Source organism: Misgurnus anguillicaudatus, chromosome 5, assembly GCF_027580225.2.
Source record: "Misgurnus anguillicaudatus chromosome 5, ASM2758022v2, whole genome shotgun sequence".
NCBI lineage: Eukaryota > Metazoa > Chordata > Actinopteri > Cypriniformes > Cobitidae > Misgurnus > Misgurnus anguillicaudatus.
The window spans coordinates 28,713,283-28,734,687 of NC_073341.2; the positions used below are offsets into that span (position 1 = coordinate 28,713,283).

The following is a 21,405-nucleotide window of genomic DNA, read 5'->3' on the forward strand; positions in this document are numbered from 1 at the left end:
CTGTTTGTCTGTGCAGTTGAGCCCACATGAACTATTAACACTGAAACAGGAAGGTAAACATCAAAAATGTTTTTTTTTATGATGAGAGATAGACCAAGAAATGTCATATTTTATTCAAATAACAAAAACACATAAAGTGGGGTAAATAAAAAATACATTTTACTTTTAGGTAACCTCTATATTTAAACATGTAATGAAAAGGTCTGTCAGTTTATTGGTTGTTAAGTTTGCATTACAGTTTTTAGCAATTTAACACTTTCCAATTTCAAAACATGCTTAAGAGTCATATTGAGTCTAAAAAAATGCTGGATTATTTTCAACCAGAGTTGGGTCAAAAACAGACAAGCCCAGCTGATGGGTTAAATTAATTTTTGCAATTTGCAGAGGACACAATGGTCATTGTCCCTATCCAGGATGGTGATGAGTCTGCTTATAGACTGAAAGTTCAACAGCTGGCTGAAAAAATTATTTTGTGTGTGAACACACTTGGCAATAAAACTCTTTTGATTCTGAAGGAAGTCAAATTAAACGTTTAATCTTAAAGGTTTCAAAAATGTAAATTTAAACTACAACATATAAACTATGGTGGACTGCATACATACTGATCTATATAAAAATGAAGTATAAAAATAAAAAGAAATTTGGTTTTCAAAAACAATAAATTGAATCAGAAACAAAAGTAAGTCCTGAAAGTGTGATGAGCATATACATAATTACAATTACTATTCATTACAGAAATTAGTCTATTTAAAATGCATAGAACCAAAAAAACAATAATGAATAATAATGGAAACCATTATAACATATACTGTTTGTGTATGGATGACTGCAGTGGAGATTGTAAAGTTCACATTGAAGACTGCATTGATGTATGCAGGGATGTTTGAAGTCAAGACTGCACTAATGTTTACAGTGAAGATTGTATGAATGGATGAACTGGTTTTTGAATCAATGACTGCATTGTTGTATGGATTGATGACTATACGGGTGTTTGAATTGGCAGCAGAAATTTCGGAGGTTTTGCCAATGGAGTTTGCTGTTGTAATCGGCTTTCTTCCCCAAAATGTATCGAAAGTCTTCGTGACAGCAGCTCTAAAAAAATGATTAAATGAGTTGAGTTGTAATAAGTGATATTGGACTACATAAACAAAACTGAATTGATGGTTATTTTCTGAACATTTTTTATTTGCATCCAATGTCAGACAGCAGGTTTCTTGAATGTAATATTCAGGTCTTTTATCAGTCATAGTTTAAGTTATCAACTGCACTGTTTGGTAACAGATGTTTTAAACTTTTACATAATTTGTAAATGTATAAAATATTATAATTGTGTGGATTGTGGTACTTAACTTTTAACACTTGCACCACCAGTGCTATGTGCAAAAAGTTACATACAGCCTGATACCGCACCTATTTGTCTCAGTAGTAACGGCCATTTCCAAACGTACACTTAAATTTTAACCCGTGATTCATTGTCGGCAAAAAATAAATAAAAAATCAAAATAAACCAAATGAAAGATTATTTTGATTGATAGCATTATCTGTCTGTTTTTAAATTTCAATAGGGATTTGATAATATGTTACTATCTATTCTCTTGCCCATGATAACTGTGCAATGCTAATCTGATACTGTGACAGTTTCATTAGTCTTGAGAAAAGTTACCTGAAGAAGAAAGTTCCTTCCTCAGGGACAATCCATTTTACTGTTATGCTGCTTTTTTCCAAGTTATCAGTGTGGCTAACAGCTCTGCCCTGAAAAAATTAAGGTAAACAGTTAATGTTAGTAGTTTGTTCATCATTAAATCGGCCAATAATACCATTTATTAACATTAGTTAACATGCACAAAATACTCAATAAAATAATATATATATTTGGAGGCCCTATAGGCAAAATAAATGTTGGAAGGTCCCTCACATCCCTCTACATTTTAGAATACTGTTTTTACCCTGTAAGTATCTTTTATTGTTTTTTATTTTAGCTGTGTTTTTGTTGGTTTTTTAAGGGATTTCCCCTTTTATTGAACCAATATACAGTATAAAGTTATCTATTCTAGACTATGGATATATTCATATATTGCAATATATACCTTAAATATATACACCCATACAAATCAGCTGCTACTGGAAGTTACACAGACAAACTACTTATTAGAATAATTAAATTGTTAGATAATTTTTCAAGAAATTATTTGAAAACTAAAATGTAGAAGGACTAAAAGTAGAGGACTAACAAGAAACACAGACAGTTTACTTTAGGTAGGCCTACTTTAATAACGCCAGTTTTGTTTGCTGTTTGTTTTTAAATACAAACTTTTTTAACTTGACTTTTTTGATAGTCAGCTCCCCACGCAATGCTATCGTTTCGTACACACGCACTCAAATGTCTAAACAAATTTATTTTTAAAATAATTATTTAAAATACTTGCATCACGTCTTTGCATGCCGGCATTGCTAAAGCAGGAAACAAAGGATGATAGCTGCTTTCAGCATCACTTAAAGTTGGTCAGGTGCAGAGTTTTGATGTTGGCTAGGCCTTTTCAACTTAATGCAGCGCTGCAAAAATCATGGGGGGATGACATCAAAGCACTACAAGAGCAAATCGAGAGGAGTCTGCTTATCAATCGTTATCACATTACTTTAATGTCATCCGACCTGCTGTTCTTGCGGCGCCACATAAAGTCGAACTCACCTTAAAACTTTATCTATTGCTGTCAGTTGTGATTGTCGGACTAGCGCACATGGATTTAGTAGTCATTAGGACCCCTGCAAGCTTGAGGCCCTAAGCATTTGCCTATACTTTGCTCATTTGTTGTCTGCACTCGGCACTTTATCTTGGCCAGGTCGCCGTTTTAAATGAGAAATTGTTCTCAACGTGCCTACCTGCACTGTAAAACATTTCTGTAGAAATTACAGTATTATTGGGTGTTACTGGCAACTAGCTGGCAGTAACTTACTGTAGATTTTCCATTTATGTTATTTACTGGCAACAGTTTGTTCAAAGTTAAATGAACAGGAAACATTTTCAGTCTTTATCTTCTACAGTAAGTTACTGGCAACCAGCTGCATAATTACAGCTATTTTTTTACAGTGTGGTAAAATAAAGGTTAAATAAAAAAATAAAAATAGGTAGCGCCAGCCCTGTCTGACTGATCAGTGGTAACTACCCAAGGTTCACCTTAAAGTAATAACACAGCCTTATCTGGTATTGCATGTCCCCTTGCCACTTACAAAGAAATCAATATAAATATGCATTATTAATAAAATAAAAATAAAAATTATAATTGATAAAACCAAATGCATGTTAGTCCTGTTTGGACTTTAAACATGTTTCATTTAGAACACTTGCAGTGCTTGTGTTCACTACTCAACTGGCTGGGTTATTAATACTAATTTAATACTTGTCAACATGAACTTAAAACTATCTCATAATGTTCCTTTATTATGGGATAACAGGGCAAAAACTAGAAAATGCATTTCGGGACGAACTGCAAAAGTGTGCTTGCTCTGGTGCCGCCGATTTAGTTTGTGCATCTTCACATTGGAGTCTCAAGTTCATGTACAAAGTTTGGTTTCAATACGTGAAAGCGTTCCTGATATAAACTACTTCCTGTTTTGGCGGCGTCGACGCACATTTAGTTTTTGCGGTTAACTTATTTACTCACTTAAGTACACATAACCAAAAGTTTTTAATATGGAATATAACATTGTTTTATGCAGTTTTTTGTCAATGCTAATTATTTCACGACCTCTATTTAAACTATAACCGCCATTTTAATAGCTGGCAAACATTAGGCTAGCTTCTAATAAGAGAAATTATACTTTTAGATTTCGTCAGGGCAGTAAAATCAGGTGTATGTTTGTCAGCGCGATACGCATGCAGTGATGCAGGTGCTGGGCTGTGAGCGATGGGCGATTAACTTACTATCTGTCTGATTATTTAGGCTTCAACGTGGCAAACTCAGCCTAGATTCATGAAGATTTTAACAGAGGTGGAAAGAGTAGCCAAAAACTTTACTGAAGTTAAAGTAAAAGTAACTAAATAAATAATTACTCAAGTAGAAGTAAAAAGTATGCAATGAAAATAATACTCAAGTAGCGAGTTACTAGTTACTCATGAAAAAATAAATCTAGATATATGCACACACACGCACACACACACACACGCACACACACACACACACACACGCACACACCCACACACACACCCACACACACACACACACACACACCCACACACACGCAGTGCCCTCCATAAGTATCAGAACAATAAAGACAAGCTTTTTCTGTTTGATGTGGAGACCAGAAATTGGTAAGATAAATATCAGTATGCCAGAAGTTTAGAATGTCACATTTTATTAACCTTTGTTTATGTTTCAACACATACATGCTTTAACAACAAAGAACAACAGCATTAAATGCTGACTTATGTGTATTGTACACAAATGCACATAAGTGAATCAAACTGATCCTACATATTTTATGCTTTTCATGTGTAAACAATCAGGACACAGCTCAGTGCCCATTAAAAAAAATAATGTGACAGATTCTGTACTTTTGTCTCATGTTCATCTTTTAATGTTTAGACATTTCTTGACTCCACAACAAACACTTATGAAGGGCACTTCTACAGTATGTGTAAAACTGCAACATACACCAACAGTACAGAAAAAGAATACAAGCACAGAATAGACAAGCATTTCAAATTAACAAATTAACTTTAGTCTCAATGTTGATGTAGCTTGTAACTAGCTGAAATATCAGACAAGTAAACTGACAACAGTTTTGTATATGTATAAAGTTGGAATCTCCTAAGATGGTCTGAGGACATTGACAGTTTACACTATAACAAAACTCATGTTTTCTTACGTTGTCATGTCACGTGTGTTTTGTGAGAATCACTTACATCATACAGTACATTAAACAGCGAATCAGACGTCAATCATCGATGGATTTTCTTCAATCTGTGCTACAGTGTTTCTGGAGGTTGCACGCGTTTAACTGTGTCTGACGACGAACAGGTCGGCGGTCGCGCGTATGTAATGGCGGGTACATGTGTGAAGTTTTGCTTTTAGTTAAAAGATTGGTAAATTCATTTCCACGTCACCCAACACTGGTTATATTCTGCGTGTTTCTACATAGGTTACGAGTAAAACAGCTTCGGACGATTCCGTGTTTGAAGCGATCTGAACAATTCATTCAAACTGATTCGCCAACCACTTTAAAACATTTGGCCCATTCGCTTTGTAAAGAGTCGACTAAAAAGACTAATTTATTTGCAACACTTTGTAATGAAAACGACTCAAATGAGTCATTAATCCGCGAATGCGCCAGAAACACAAGATAGCAACTTAAAAATAAAATACAAAATTCGTAATTCATTAAAATACCGATGCCAAACGATCACTGCTACGCGAGGACGCGAAACTGACGTCTTTACAAACGAATACGTTTACAATGTATTACATTGATGAAAAAGGGAATTAAACTTGTCGTGCCATATATCACTGAAATAAAAGAAAGGGATTAAAATATGTCTGAATCATATAATTCCTACCTGTATGTGAAAATGCACGTTCTCCAGAGAGCTCGCGTTGATTCAAGCATTCAGAATATAAAATCCATTTGCAGTTTTGCGTCCGAAACCGCATACTGTATAGTGAATAAGATGAAGTTTACGATTCTAAAAATATGTATCCAGGAATCTGTCCATATACGATACGAAGATTGGGTGGCAGCCGAGGTTACTGAGTCCTCCACGGGCTCGCAGCAGAGTCTGAGGGTGTCGCCTCTTCTCCGGGCTTCTCTGCTTTCTCTTCCTCAGCTCTTCGCTGTATTGTGGCTCTTAAAGGAACACCGATTCTCTCAAAAGCTCTTTTAAATTCCATTTTGCCATTTTAACATTAAAACTACATCCCGCCATTGTTATTCAAACTTTTCCACGGAGCCATAGCCTGTTAGCTTAGCTTCTAAAGATGGCTGCCGCTATCTTTACATTCTGTCTAAAAAACACGTTTGAACGTAAAGGCTGCCCTCTACTGGTAAAGGCTAATGACATTTTTTATTTTTACACAGGTTTTAATTGGACATTTTAAAGTGAAAATAACATAATATAGACATGTTACTGCAATGTTTTTTTTATCTTGGGCATCTTCACATTGGAGTAAAGAGTTCATATAAAAATTTTGGTTAGTAAATGTTACAGACATATTGAGATTTGAACTACTTCCTGTTTTGGCGGCGTTGACGCACATTTAGTTTGGGCTGTGGCGCGCAAACGCTTCCGAAAATCAAAAATCCTTCTAGTAACTTTTGTGAGGCTCGGTCCAAGGATCGCGTACGTGGAATTTCATAAAGTTTGGACAAAATTTGTGACCTGTGAAACTTTTTTAAGGTTTTGTGTTCTCTCCAATATGGCGGCCGAACGACATGGATCTGTGACTTCATCCTCTCAAGCAACTTACACCGGTACTGCCCGAACATTTTAAAGTTTGAACGGTGTCTCTGCGTCAAACGGTCTGGTCGCTAGAGCTGACACAAAAAATCTACCCGGGAATAATAATAAGAACTAGAAAATGCATTTCGGGACGAACTGCAAAAGTGTGCTTGCTCTGGTGCCGCCGATTTAGTTTGTGCATCCTCACATTGGAGTCCCAAGTTCATGTACAAAGTTTGGTTTCAATACGTGAAAGCGTTCCTGAGATAAACTACTTCCTGTTTTGGCGGCGTCGACGCACATTTAGTTTTTGCGGTTAACTTATTTACTCACTTAAGTACACATAACCAAAAGTTTATAATATGGAATATAACATTGTTTTATGCAGTTTTTTGTCAATGCTAATTATTTCACGACCTCTATTTAAACTACAACCGCCATTTTAATAGCTGGCAAACATTAGGCTAGCTTCTAATAAGAGAAATTATACTTTTAGATTTCGTCAGGGCAGTAAAATCAGGTGTATGTTTGTCAGCGCGATACGCATGCAGTGGTGCAGGTGCTGGGCTGTGAGCGATGGGCGATTAACTTACTATCTGTCTGATTATTTAGGCTTCAACGTGGCAAACTCAGCCTAGATTCATGAAGATTTTAACAGAGGTGGAAAGAGTAGCCAAAAACTTTACTGAAGTTAAAGTAAAAGTAACTAAATAAATAATTACTCAAGTAGAAGTAAAAAGTATGCAATGAAAATAATACTCAAGTAGCGAGTTACTAGTTACTCATGAAAAAATAAATCTAGATATATGCACACACACGCACACACACACACACACGCACACGCACACACACACACGCGCACACACACACACACACACACACACGCAGTGCCCTCCATAAGTATCAGAACAATAAAGACAAGCTTTTTCTGTTTGATGTGGAGACCAGAAATTGGTAAGATAAATATCAGTATGCCAGAAGTTTAGAATGTCACATTTTATTAACCTTTGTTTATGTTTCAACACATACATGCTTTAACAACAAAGAACAACAGCATTAAATGCTGACTTATGTGTATTGTACACAAATGCACATAAGTGAATCAAACTGATCCTACATATTTTATGCTTTTCATGTGTAAACAGTCAGGACACAGCTCAGTGCCCATTAAAAAAAATAATGTGACAGATTCTGTACTACAGTATGTGTAAAACTGCAACATACACCAACAGTACAGAAAAAGAATACAAGCACAGAATAGACAAGCATTTCAAATTAACAAATTAACTTTAGTCTCAATGTTGATGTAGCTTGTAGCTGAAATATCAGACAAGTAAACTGACAACAGTTTTGTATATGTATAAAGTTGGAATCTCCTAAGATGGTCTGAGGACATTGACAGTTTACACTATAACAAAACTCATGTTTTCTTACGTTGTCATGTCACGTGTGTTTTGTGAGAATCACTTACATCATACAGTACATTAAACAGCGAATCAGACGTCAATCATCGAATTCATGGATCATGGATTTTCTTCAATCTGTGCTACAGTGTTTCTGGAGGTTGCACGCGTTTAACTGTGTCTGACGACGAACAGGTCGGCGGTCGCGCGTATGTAATGGCGGGTACATGTGTGAAGTTTTGCTTTTAGTTAAAAGATTGGTAAATTAATTTCCACGTCACCCAACACTGGTTATATTCTGCGTGTTTCTACATAGGTTACGAGTAAAACAGCTTCGGACGATTCCGTGTTTGAAGCGATCTGAACAATTCATTCAAACTGATTCGCGAACCACTTTAAAACATTTGGCCCATTCGCTTTGTAAAGAGTCGACTCAAAAGACTCATTTATTTGCAACACTTTGTAATGAAAACGACTCAAATGAGTCATTAATCCGCGAATGCGCCAGAAACACAAGATAGCAATTTAAAAATAAAATACAAATTTCGTAATTAATTAAAATACCGATGCCAAACGATCACTGCTACGCGAGGACGCGAAACTGACGTCTTTACAAACTAATACGTTTACAATGTATTACATTGATGAAAAAGGGAATTAAACTTGTCGTGCCATATATCACTGAAATAAAAGAAAGGGATTAAAATATGTCTGAATCATATAATTCCTACCTGTATGTGAAAATGCACGTTCTCCAGAGAGCTCGCGTTGATTCAAGCATTCAGAATATAAAATCCATTTGCAGTTTTGCGTCCGAAACCGCATATTGTATAGTGAATAAGATGAAGTTTACGATTCTAAAAATATGTATCCAGGAATCTGTCCATATACGATACGAAGATTGGGTGGCAGCCGAGGTTACTGAGTCCTCCACGGGCTCGCAGCAGAGTCTGAGGGTGTCGCCTCTTCTCCGGGCTTCTCTGCTTTCTCTTCCTCAGCTCTTCGCTGTATTGTGGCTCTTAAAGGAACACCGATTCTCTGAAAAGCTCTTTTAAATTCCATTTTGCCATTTTAACATTAAAACTACATCCCGCCATTGTTATTCAAACTTTTCCACGGAGCAATAGCCTGTTAGCTTAGCTTCTAAAGATGGCTGCCGCTATCTTTACATTCTGTCTAAAAAACACGTTTGAACGTAAAGGCTGCCCTCTACTGGTAAAGGCTAATGACATTTTTTAATTTTACACAGGTTTTAATTGGACATTTTAAAGTGAAAATAACATAATATAGACATGTTTCTGCAATGTTTTTTTTATCTTGGGCATCTTCACATTGGAGTAAAGAGTTCATATAAACATTTTGGTTAATAAATGTTACAGACATATTGAGATTTGAACTACTTCCTGTTTTGGCGGCGTTGACGCACATTTAGTTTGGGCTGTGGCGTGCAAACGCTTCCGAAAATCAAAAATCCTTCTGGTAACTTTTGTGAGGCTCGGTCCAAGGATCGCGTACGTGGAATTTCATGAGGTTTGGACAAAATTTGTGACCTGTGAAACTTTTTTAAGGTTTTGTGTTCTCTCCAATATGGCGGCCGAACGACATGGATCTGTGACTTCATCCTCTCAAGCAACTTGCACCGGTACTGCCCGAACATTTTAAAGTTTGAACGGTGTCTCTGCGTCAAACGGTCTGGTCGCTAGAGCTGGCCAAAAAAATCTACCCGGGAAAAATAATAACTAGAAAATGCACTTCCAGAGGAACCGCAAAAGTGTGCTTGCTCTGGTGCGGTCACTAACGTGATTTGTGAAATGTAAAATTTTAGAATGTTTTTTATCTTGTGCATCCTCGCATTGGAGTCCCAAGTTCATGAACAAAGTTTGGTTTCAATACGTGAAAGCATTCCTGACACACACACACACACACACACACACACACACACACACACACACACACAGAAATGTATACAGGCTTGTAACCAGGGGTGTTTCCAGCATTTAAGGACATCCGGGGCTTAGCACAGACCATTTTATGTAAATACAGGGATCACAAGCCTAGAGAACCCGCTCTAGCTAGCCTAGAACCAACTATAACGGCTGTGCTGCACATGTTCAGGGTTCGACATTAAGGCTTGTCCGCTTGTCCGGGACAAGTGGATTTTTTGTAGGACAAGTGTAAGAAAAAATTAGTTGTCCGACTCCTCTATGAAAAATCCCTTGCTCTGCCACTGATTAGCAAAACACAAAAAATACATTATATTATAAAACTTTACCCGGACAAGTGACTTTTGTGCATGGACAAGTGAAACACAAATTTACTTGTCCGAAGGACAAGTTCCTCAAAAAGTTAATGTCAAGCCCTCAGTGTTTTCTTATTAATTTTTTTTTAGAATTGTAATTTAAATAATTTTATATTTTGAGTGAACAATCCCTTTAAAGTGCCCTATTTTCACACACTAGTTTTGTACATAATATACCAAAAATCCTTTAGTACTTAAGATAATCTCAAAAACATGAGACTTAAAGGTGCAGTGTGTATATTTTAGCGGCATCTAGTGGTGAGGTTCCAAATTGCAACCAACAGCTCAGTTCACAGCTCACCCCTCGCTTTTGAAATGCATAGAGAAGCTACGGTAGCCACCACAGGACAAACATGTCATGATTGGAGACAACTTAATAAAAAAGTTTGTCCATTAAGAGCTTCTGTAGAAACATGGGAGCACAAAATGGCGACTTCCATGTAAGGGGACCCTCGGTGTATGTAGATAAAAACGTGTCATTCTAAAGTAATAAAAACATAACGGTTAATTATGAAAGGTGTTTATACACCACTGATAATATAGTTTTGTATATTATTTTGCATTTCTGTCAAGAGATCCTTCCAGAAATTACACACTGCACCTTTAATGTAGGCCAGAGTTCACGTCACCAAAAGCAGCAGATATAAGCTGCATTTTATTGATCATAAGCTCATTTTTAAAATAAGCGATAGGAGAGAGCGACAGCAGCACTGATAGCCTATATCATTGCATTTCTTTACTATTTATGAATATGATTGTGTGTTGAGCATCTACGACAGGGCTATTCAATTAGTTTGTCATGAGGGCCAGAGATATATCAGTGATGATGACTACATATACATTTAAACATACTCATGTTGTATTTTGAAACTGCATAACAACAAAATCAGTGCATTGTACAATATACTTTTTCTACTAACATGTATTTTCAAACTGCATACAACAAAACTTGTGCATTGTAATATGACCAAGTAGGCTTTATCTACATCTACATTGTCAGCGCGATACGCATGCAGTGGTGCAGGTGCTGGGCTGTGAGCGATGGGCGATTAACTTACTATCTGTCTGATTATTTAGGCTTCAACGTGGCAAACTCAGCCTAGATTCATGAAGATTTTAACAGAGGTGGAAAGAGTAGCCAAAAACTTTACTTAAGTTAAAGTAAAAGTAACTAAATAAATAATTACTCAAGTAGAAGTAAAAAGTATGCAATGAAAATAATACTCAAGTAGCGAGTTACTAGTTACTCATGAAAAAATAAATCTAGATATATGCACACACACGCACACACACACACACACACACACACACACACACACACACACGCACACACACAGTGCCCTCCATAAGTATCAGAACAATAAAGACAAGATTTTTCTGTTTGATGTGGAGACCAGAAATTGGTAAGATAAATATCAGTATACCAGAAGTTTAGAATGTCACATTTTATTAACCTTTGTTTATGTTTCAACACATACATGCTTTAACAACAAAGAACAACAGCATTAAATGCTGACTTATGTGTATTGTACACAAATGCACATAAGTGAATCAAACTGATCCTACATATTTTATGCTTTTCATGTGTAAACAATCAGGACACAGCTCAGTGCCCATTAAAAAAAATAATGCGACAGATTCTGTACTTTTGTCTCATGTTCATCTTTTAATGTTTAGACATTTCTTGACTCCACAGCAAACAGAAGAATACTTATGAAGGGCATTTCTACAGTATGTGTAAAACTGCAACATACACCAACAGTATACAGAAAAATGTAGCTTGTAGCTGAAATATCAGACAAGTAAACTGACAACAGTTTTGTTTTGTATATGTATAAAGTTGGAATCTCCTAAGATGGTCTGAGGACATTGACAGTTTACACTTAGACAAAACTCATGTTTTCTTACGTTGTCATGTCACGTGTGTTTTGTGAGAATCACTTACATCATACAGTACATTAAACAGCGAATCAGACGTCAATCATCGATGGATTTTCTTCAATCTGTGCTACAGTGTTTCTGGAGGTTGCACGCGTTTAACTGTGTCTGACGACGAACAGGTCGGCGGTCGCGCGTATGTAATGGCGGGTACATGTGTGAAGTTTTGCTTTTAGTTAAAAGATTGGTAAATTAATTTCCACGTCACCCAACACTGGTTATATTCTGCGTGTTTCTACATAGGTTACGAGTAAAACAGCTTCAGACGATTCCGTGTTTGAAGCGATCTGAACAATTCATTCAAACTGATTCGCGAACCACTTTAAAACATTTGGCCCATTCGCTTTGTAAAGAATCGACTCTAAAGACTCATTTATTTGCAACACTTTGTAATGAAAACGACTCAAATGAGTCATTAATCCGCGAATGCGCCAGAAACACAAGATAGCAATTTAAAAATAAAATACACATTTCGTAATTAATTAAAATACCGATGCCAAACGATCATTGCTACCCGAGGACGCGAAACTGACGTCTTTACAAACTAATACGTTTACAATGTATTACATTGATGAAAAAGGGAATTAAACTTGTCGTGCCATATATCACTGAAATAAAAGAAAGGGATTAAAATATGTCTGAATCATATAATTCCTACCTGTATGTGAAAATGCACGTTCTCCAGAGAGCTCGCGTTGATTCAAGCATTCAGAATATAAAATCCATTTGCAGTTTTGCGTCCGAAACCGCATACTGTATAGTGTATAAGATGAAGTTTACGATTCTAAAAATATGTATCCAGGAATCTGTCCATATACGATACGAAGCTTGAGTGGCAGCCGAGGTTACTGAGTCCTCCACGGGCTCGCAGCAGAGTCTGAGGCTGTCGCCTCTTCCCCGGGCTTCTCTGCTTTCTCTTCCTCAGCTCTTCGCTGTATTGTGGCTCTTAAAGGAACACCCGATTCTCTCAACAGCTCTTCTATATTCCATTTTGACATTTTAACATTAAAACTACATCCCGCCATTGTTATTCAAACTTTTCCACGGAGCAATAGCCTGTTAGCTTAGCTTCTAAAGATGGCTGCCGCTATCTTTACATTCTGTCTAAAAAACACGTTTGAACGTAAAGGCTGCCCTCTACTGGTAAAGGCTAATGACATTTTTTAATTTTACACAGGTTTTAATTGGACATTTTAAAGTGAAAATAACATAATATAGACATGTTTCTGCAATGTTTTTTTTATCTTGGGCATCTTCACATTGGAGTAAAGAGTTCATATAAACATTTTGGTTAATAAATGTTACAGACATATTGAGATTTGAACTACTTCCTGTTTTGGCGGCGTTGACGCACATTTAGTTTGGGCTGTGGCGCGCAAACGCTTCCGAAAATCAAAAATCCTTCTGGTAACTTTTGTGAGGCTCGGTCCAAGGATCGCGTACGTGGAATTTCATGAGGTTTGGACAAAATTTGTGACCTGTGAAACTTTTTTAAGGTTTTGTGTTCTCTCCAATATGGCGGCCGAACGACATGGATCTGTGACTTCATCCTCTCAAGCAACTTGCACCGGTACCGCCCGAACATTTTAAAGTTTGAACGGTGTCTCTGCGTCAAACGGTCTGGTCGCTAGAGCTGGCCAAAAAAATCTACCCGGGAAAAATAATAATAATAAAACTTAAGAAGAACAATAAGTGTGCTTTTGCAAGCACACTTAATAACTAGAAAATGCATTTCTGGAGGAACTGCAAAAGTGTGCTTGCTCTGGTGCCGCAGATTTAGTTTGTGCATCCTCATATTGGAGTCCCAAGTTCATGTACGAAGTTTGGTTTCAATTCTTGAGATATAAACTACTTCCTGTTTGGCGGCGTAAAATTTTAGAAAAAATGTTTTTTTCTTTTGATGTTGTTCATCCACACATTGGAGACACAAATTAATCTACAAAGTTTGGTTTCAATACTTGAAAGCATTCCTGAGATATAAACTACTTCCTGTTTGGCGGCGTAAAATTTTAGAAAAAAAAATTTCTTTTGATGTTGTGCATCCTCACATTGGAGACCCAAATTCATTTACAAAGTTTGGTTTTAATATATGAAAGCGTTCCTGAGATATAAACTACTTCCTGTTTGGCGGCGTAAAATTTTTAGAAAACAAAATGTTCTTTTGATGTTGTGCATCCTCACATTGGAGACCCAAATTCATGCACAAAGTTTGGTTTCAATACGTGAAAGCGTTCCTGAGATATAAACTACTTCCTGTTTGGTGGCGTAAAATTTTAGAAAAAAATTGTTCTTTTGATGTTGTGCATCCTCACATTGGAAACCCAAATTCCTGTACAAAGTTTGGTTTCAATATGTGAAAGCGTTCCTGAGATATAAACTACTTCCTGTTTGGCGGCGTAAAATTTTAGAAAAAAAATGTTCTTTTCATGTTGTGCATCCTCACATTGGAAACCCAAATTCATGTACAAAGTTTGGTTTCAATACATGAAAGCGTTCCTGAGATATAAACTACTTCCTGTTTGGCGGCGTAAAATGTTAGAAAAAAAATTGTTCTTTTGATGTTGTGCATCCTCTCATTGGAGACCCAAATTCATGTACAAAGTTTTGTTTCAATACATGAAAGCGTTCCTGAGATATAAAGTACTTCCTGTTTGGCGGCGTAAAATTTTAGAAAAAAATTTGTTCTTTTGATGTTGTGCATCCTCACATTGGAGACCCAAATTCATGTACAAAGTTTGATTTCAATACGTGAAAGCGTTCCTGAGATATAAACTACTTCCTGTTTTGGCGGCGTCGACGCACATTTAGTTTGGGCTGTGACGGGAAAACGCTTCCGAAAATCAAAAATCCTGCTAGTAACTTTTGTGAGGCTTGGTCCAAGGATCATGTACGTGGAGTTTCGGTTTGGACAAAATTTGTGACCTGTGAAACGTTTTTAAGGTTTTGTGTTCTATCCAATATGGCGGAAGAACGACATCGATCTGTGACCTTATCTTCTCAAGCAACTTACACCGGTACTGCCCGAACATTTTAAAGTTTGAACGGTGTCTCTGTGTCAAACGGTCTAATCGCTAGAGCTGGCCAAAAAAATCTACCCGGGAAAAATAATAATAAAACTTAAGAAGAACAATAAGTGTGCTTTTGCAAGCACACTTAATAAAACTTAAGAAGAACAATAAGTGTGCTTTTGCAAGCACACTTAATAAATATAGCTGCAAGCAGCAATTGCGGGGCCAAGCACCTTCAGCGCAATGAGCACCCAAAGCACAGCAAAAACCACACGACGCAGCAAATGTGCAAAGCGCAGAAAGCGCGCAATACAGAGGCCGAACCCGAAGCAAAGCAAATGCAGAGCAGAACCACTGCAGTGCGGAGCAACAACAGTAAAGATGGCAAAAATATAACACGTGTGGAAAACCAGACAGGTCGAGAAGAACGTGTTAAAGTGAACACAAAAGGAAATCTCAATAAGTGAAAGCTGGGATTCGAACCCATGACCTCAGGTTCCCAAAGCACAGGAGTTACCGCTTGCGCCACTGAGTAAACAATTAAACCACTGAGTTGGTGTGTCCAAGCTATAGAATAGAGATTTAGAGCTGTAAACATTGATATCCAGCAATTACCAAAAGTGCAGAAATGACAACAGAGAGCACAAATAACTGAAATACAATGTATAGTATGAGATTCACAAAACTTAAGTGAGAAAAAAGTTAAGACAAAATATCACTGCACATGGGATTCGAACCCATGACCTCCGAATCTCATGGCATGTGGTTAACCAGATGCACAACTCAGCTAACACAGCTCAAAGGGCAGCAAAAAAAAACAGCTTAGGTGCTGCAAGGATTGACATGTGCCAATCAACACAGATGCAGAACTGACAGTGCAGAGCAGAACTAACAGAAATACAATGTATATGAGAATCAAAAAGCTCAAGTGAGATTGAAGACAAGAAGATCATTCTGTATAGTAATGCTATACAATGTAATATACAGTCACATTAATTTACTATGACAAACAGACAATGTCACAGGCACGGTCAACTTTGGAGTGGTATTTCTAAGAAAGAGAACAGAATATCAAAAATCTGTTCGGTCATTTCTGTGTGGATTGCTCCAAACATTATACGAGCAGTACCTGGCATAAAATAAACAAAATTTGTAAAAGGAGTAGCGAAAAAATCATCTACCATATGCTTTACAATAACACATGAACAGAATGTTGGAAAATGACAAACGAGGTATCGTTGCAATCGGCATAAACCAGTGAATACAATTTCACAAAGAAATTAATATCAGACAAAGTATTCAGAAGTTATAAGCAGTTCCATAAGAACTGTTATAGTTCACAACCCCTAGGTGGCGCTGTACTCTGACTTCCCAGGTACCTTCAGGACATCATGTCGAAGCTCCTTACTAATTTTTGCGCGGATATGTCCAATAGTTCAAAAAATATAACAAATTATGTGAAATTTCAAAATGGCGGACAGGCGGTTCGGTCAAACCCGGCATAATACACATCGGCAGATGCGGCATGAGGTAAGCAATCCATAGACATCAAGATCATAATTTTCTGACAAACAGTTCAGAAGTTATGGGCAAAAATAGCCTATTTTCATATCTCATGACCCATAGGTGGCGCTGTCACCAAATTTGGCATGAACCCCAAGTTAATGGTCCACATGAAGTGTACCAAATTTCATTTCAATTGATCAAAGAATGACCGAGCTACAGCTTCAGAACCATTTTTGCGTCAACCTCGTTAAGTTTGCGCATTTATTACTTTTGAACAAAGATAAATATCAAAATTCTGTTCGGTCATTTCTGTGCGGCTCACTCCAAAGTTCACCTGTGCCAAATTTCATAACAATTGAACCAAATTTGAAGGAGGAGTAGCGAATAAACGGAATACTGTACATTTCAAAATGGCCGCTACTGTAATGGGTGGAGTTTTACTGTAAGGTATTAAAAACAACAAGCATGAGGAGAGCAATCAAGTGTACCAAGTAGAATTTTCATAGATCAAGCGGATCAGCAGTTATAACCATTTAAACATTAAATTTTTGCACTGCTGGTGGCGCTATAGAGTTAGGACTAGAGACCACATTTTTGGTCACATGACTTTTTAAGACCACCACTACAACTGTGCCACATTTCATAATTTTCCTACGGTCGGTTCATAGGGCTGCCATAGACTCCCATTGGAGAAGATGAAGAATAATAATACTGACAGTTCCAATAGGTGCCTCAGCACCTTCGGTGCTTGGCCCCTAATAAAACTTAAGAAGAACAATAAGTGTGCTTTTGCAAGCACACTTAATTAATGCATTTTGGTTTTGTCTCAATCATTCAAACAATAATTAATTTAGATTAATCAGATTTTTACACCAACACACACATTTTCTGCTTTACAAAATTTAGTTGCTCGAACTAATTACAATAAAAATGACAGAAGTACAAATGTTACAACTTCTATTTGAATTGAATACTATTCTATCTATAATAGAGATGGATATTGTTTATACATCTATTTATAACAGATAGATATCCACATTTCTATACATCTATTCATTTCACATACAAGCATCCTTTTATTATGGATTGATATACAGTATATGGATAGATATATAAATAAAACACAACACAATTTTTTAACATGAATCTTAAACTGGTAGTCTTCTTCCTCTGCTTACAGTTTTCCAGCTTACAAACCCCGCCATACACTGTAAAAAAACTCCGTAGAAATTTCAGTTTTATTGCAGCTGGGTTGCCGGTGATTTACCGTAGATTTAAATTTATATTATTTACTGGCAAGAGTTTGTTCAAAGTTAAATAAATTTAAATATTAACAAGTCTTTATCTTTACAGAATAAAACTATACAATAAGAGCCTCATGCAAAGCATTCTGGGAACCAGAAATCATCATCAACCTTTTTCTGTTTTTTTCTTCAGATTTTGTTTCCCAGAATGTTTTGCTTGATGCTGTTTTTTTACGTTTGACTCTGTAAAGACAAAGACCTGCAAACGTTTAATGTTCATTTAACCCTGAACAAAATGTTGCCAGTAAAAAACATAAATTCCAATCCACGGCAAGTTACCGGCAACCCAGCTGCAATTTCTACGAAATTTTTTTACAGTGTAGGGAATCCGCCTTGGCGCAAATGCAACTGGCATTTAAAGGGGATGGAAGATGAGACTCTCATTGGTTTATTGCACGTTACGCCAAAAACATACCTATTACTTACGAGAATAGGAACAAGCCTTTTAGACTGTGCACCAGGCACATAGACCATTTTTCCTGTCGTTAAACTAGCAAAAGTGGATTCGGATACGTTTTAAGTGCACTTGCACCGTGCCCTTTAAAGAGAAAAAGATACAAAATCACAGATTGCTCAGCCCTGTGTAACTATATGTAAAAAACTGTGTTACAATTAACCCCATGTTAGCTTGTGCCCCGCTCACCCCTTCAATAATTTTATGTTTTCTTTTTTTCTAAATGCATTATATTGCAAAAGTAAAATGGGTTGTCGCCTTTTAGAAAAATGTGTCAGGACTCACATTTTGGCCATCACAGGTCAGGAGGACTGTTTTGCTTGTGTCAGTCAAACTAAAAGTACCGGCAGGTGGACAGTCCTCACACTTACGAGCCTCCAACAAAAAACCCATAAATGTATCAGTTTCCGTCCCTGAAAGCGTCACTGTGGTAAAAAAGAGCAACAATAATTCAAAATTGAATTGGGGCCGGATTCACAAATCACTCTCAAGAAGATTCTTCTTACCTGCATTTTTTTATTCAACCTTGTATTTATTGTTTTCTCCCCCCCAAAAAAACTTTCTAAGACAGTTCTTATTTTTCCACATAAGGAAATATTTTCCATGTTCAAAACAGTAACACTTAACATAACAATAAGGTTGTATTTGTTCACATTTATGCATTAGGTAACATGAACTAACAATGAACAATACTTCTACGGCATTAAACCGCGACAACGCACATTCTTCCGATAAAACCGTCTTTATATGTTCCAGAGGTGCTAATAAAAATGAAAGGCCTAATAAGTGTATTGTTAAAATGTTAAACCTTGTCATTTTATTCTTAAGATCAAAGTTCTGTAGTAAATATTTAAGAACTTCCAGAATTCGACTTAGGGACATTCTTATGAACATTCTTTTTTGTCTTAAGAATGTTTGTGTGAAACCTGCCCCAGATAAAAAAAACTTAATCAATCTGTCAATCTTAACAGAAATTTTAACAGTGAGCCTTTCTGTAAAAGTCTTTTTTTTAGATTTACTCTTTTCTACATAAAATAAATACACCATAATGTAAAGAACAATCAGTGAAAAATATCCTTAATATCTTCAATATTGACTAAAGTCATGTCAAAGATTGAAATCAAATTGAAATAAAATTTTGATGCCTCTAATCTCATAAATACATTATGGTACCCCTTTGAGATTTTGCCTGACACAGCCACAGACAGCGTCACTTACCAGGCACACAAAAATATATCTGCATGGTCACATAATATCATAAAATCCCTAAAATGTCCTTTCTGCAAAGAAATAGATAAATTAAATGTTACCGTTAATCTCATGTCCCACTTGTAAATCATTAAAGGTCATCTGATCTGGTGTGACAGTGAACGGGCACGCACTGTCTGTGTAGCTTATTATTTGTTTCAGATTGTTGTAGTGGACGATGTTCATTCCTTGACATTCTTCAGTCAATAAACTTCCATCACTGTAACAGGTTATGAACTTCACCACGGTAAATCCAAACCAAAGGAAAAAGAGAACGTCAGGATACATCTGAAACAAAACTGAACAACGCTGTGATAGGAATAGTTATGTGTATGTCATCTAACTGACACATCTCACAACTGTTTCAGATTTATAGACTAGACCCGCCTATTAAATCTGTCACTGCACGGCTTTACAAAGATATCTTCCAGAACAGGTTAACTAGAGGAATGAAAGCATCTGATTACATCTAATCCCATTTTACACTATTCGGGTTGTGGCTGAAGTCATTTTTTTAAATACAATTGTATTACCTACAAAAGACAACAAAGTTGTCTAGGCTAAAACCAGACAAAAAATATTTAAGAGATGTTTAACCATAGCCCAAAAATAAATTAAATAAAAGAAACACATAAACCACCATCTAATTTAATACATTTACTTGGAGTCCAAGCTCCTCCCATCTATCCATTAAGGGGTCCCTCACCTGAAAACAAAATCTTTGAAGACCTTCTCTAGATATTTTATTGTTGTCATTTTATAGATACTTTGTTTATTTTATAAGTGTGCATATATCATGACAATAGAAGTAAGAGTTCATGTTGAGTTCAAATTTATGTTGTTTGTTGTTATTTTATATCTATCTTTAAACAACAGCAGGTGTAAGGGAACAGGACAGGTATTTGGGAATTAAAAACTTTGTTATGAAAATATGTCCATGAGTGTCCTATTCATTGATTTTGAAGTTATTTTATGGAATTCGAGTTATCCTTTGATAAAATTTGGTTTTATAGCCTCAGTGCAGGAAATAATGACCACACTCATCTGCAGAATGGATTTAATGACAATAAGATGTTGAGAATAAATTATTTCAGTCTGACTGATAAAAAGTAGATTTAGATCATCAGATTAAGTTCTTTAAAAACAGAGAAGGAGTGGTAATCTGTGTGGATGGTGGCTGTTTGATTAAAATCTGAAAAGATACTGTGAAAAAATTAATGTAAGCATTCCAAACATTGCCAGCAGAAATAAATCACAGCTAGTGACATTGATCACCTGCTTAATATATCATTGCACCACACTATGCATTGAATCTTCTAACTGCTGAAAGTACCATGTTACATTGTAAACAGATGCAAAACCAGATCAGATGCAAAAAAGTGCAAGAGACAGTTTTACATGTCCATTTACAACCCTAGTTTTTGCATTTAGAATTAATGGTCTACTATTATTTGAAAGGGCGATGAATAATAATGTTGAGCTCTGCTTTGATTGGATCTGATGATCTGTTTCTTAGAGCAGCTCTTTTAAATAGCCAAAGACCAGACCTTGGGCCCTATTTTAATGATATAAGTGCATTTAAGCACACATTCTAAACAGGCGTGTCCGAATCAACTTTTGCTAATTTAAATGTTATGTCTGTAAAGACGACTCGTACTGTAGTTTAACTTTATTGTTGTTGTCAGCTTGCTTCAAATCACTGAACTCAATGACAACACCCAACGTCACTTCCGTTTTGAACCTCTTAAAGTGACCGGCGCTCATATATCCCATGAATGTAATAAATACATTATATCAGCTAAACATCATATT

At 36.4% G+C, this 21,405-nt stretch overlaps 1 protein-coding gene across 1 annotated transcript; it reads right to left on the reverse strand.

The window, feature by feature from the left end:
- Positions 1-465: 465 nt before the first annotated feature.
- Positions 466-20,152, reverse strand: LOC141349165 (ferric-chelate reductase 1-like). Its single transcript, XM_073867357.1, has 4 exons — positions 19,656-20,152; positions 18,631-18,770; positions 1,664-1,752; positions 466-1,092 (listed from the first exon to the last, which is right to left on the reverse strand). The coding sequence occupies exons 1-4, from the start codon at positions 19,879-19,881 to the stop codon at positions 744-746; spliced, it is 804 nt and encodes a 267-aa protein (XP_073723458.1). The 5' UTR covers positions 19,882-20,152; the 3' UTR covers positions 466-743.
- Between the last annotated feature and the right edge of the window lie 1,253 nt (positions 20,153-21,405).

Coding starts and splice junctions, on each gene's coding strand:
- LOC141349165 (XM_073867357.1), bottom strand. CDS start 19,881: ATGTATCCTGACGTTCTCTTTTTCCTTTGGTTTGGATTTACCGTGGTG. Junction 1,753..18,630: donor TGACCTGTGATGGCCAAAAT/GTGAGTCCTGAC, acceptor TAATTTTTTCAG/GGCAGAGCTGTTAGCCACAC. Junction 1,093..1,663: donor GAAGGAACTTTCTTCTTCAG/GTAACTTTTCTC, acceptor TCATTTTTTTAG/AGCTGCTGTCACGAAGACTT.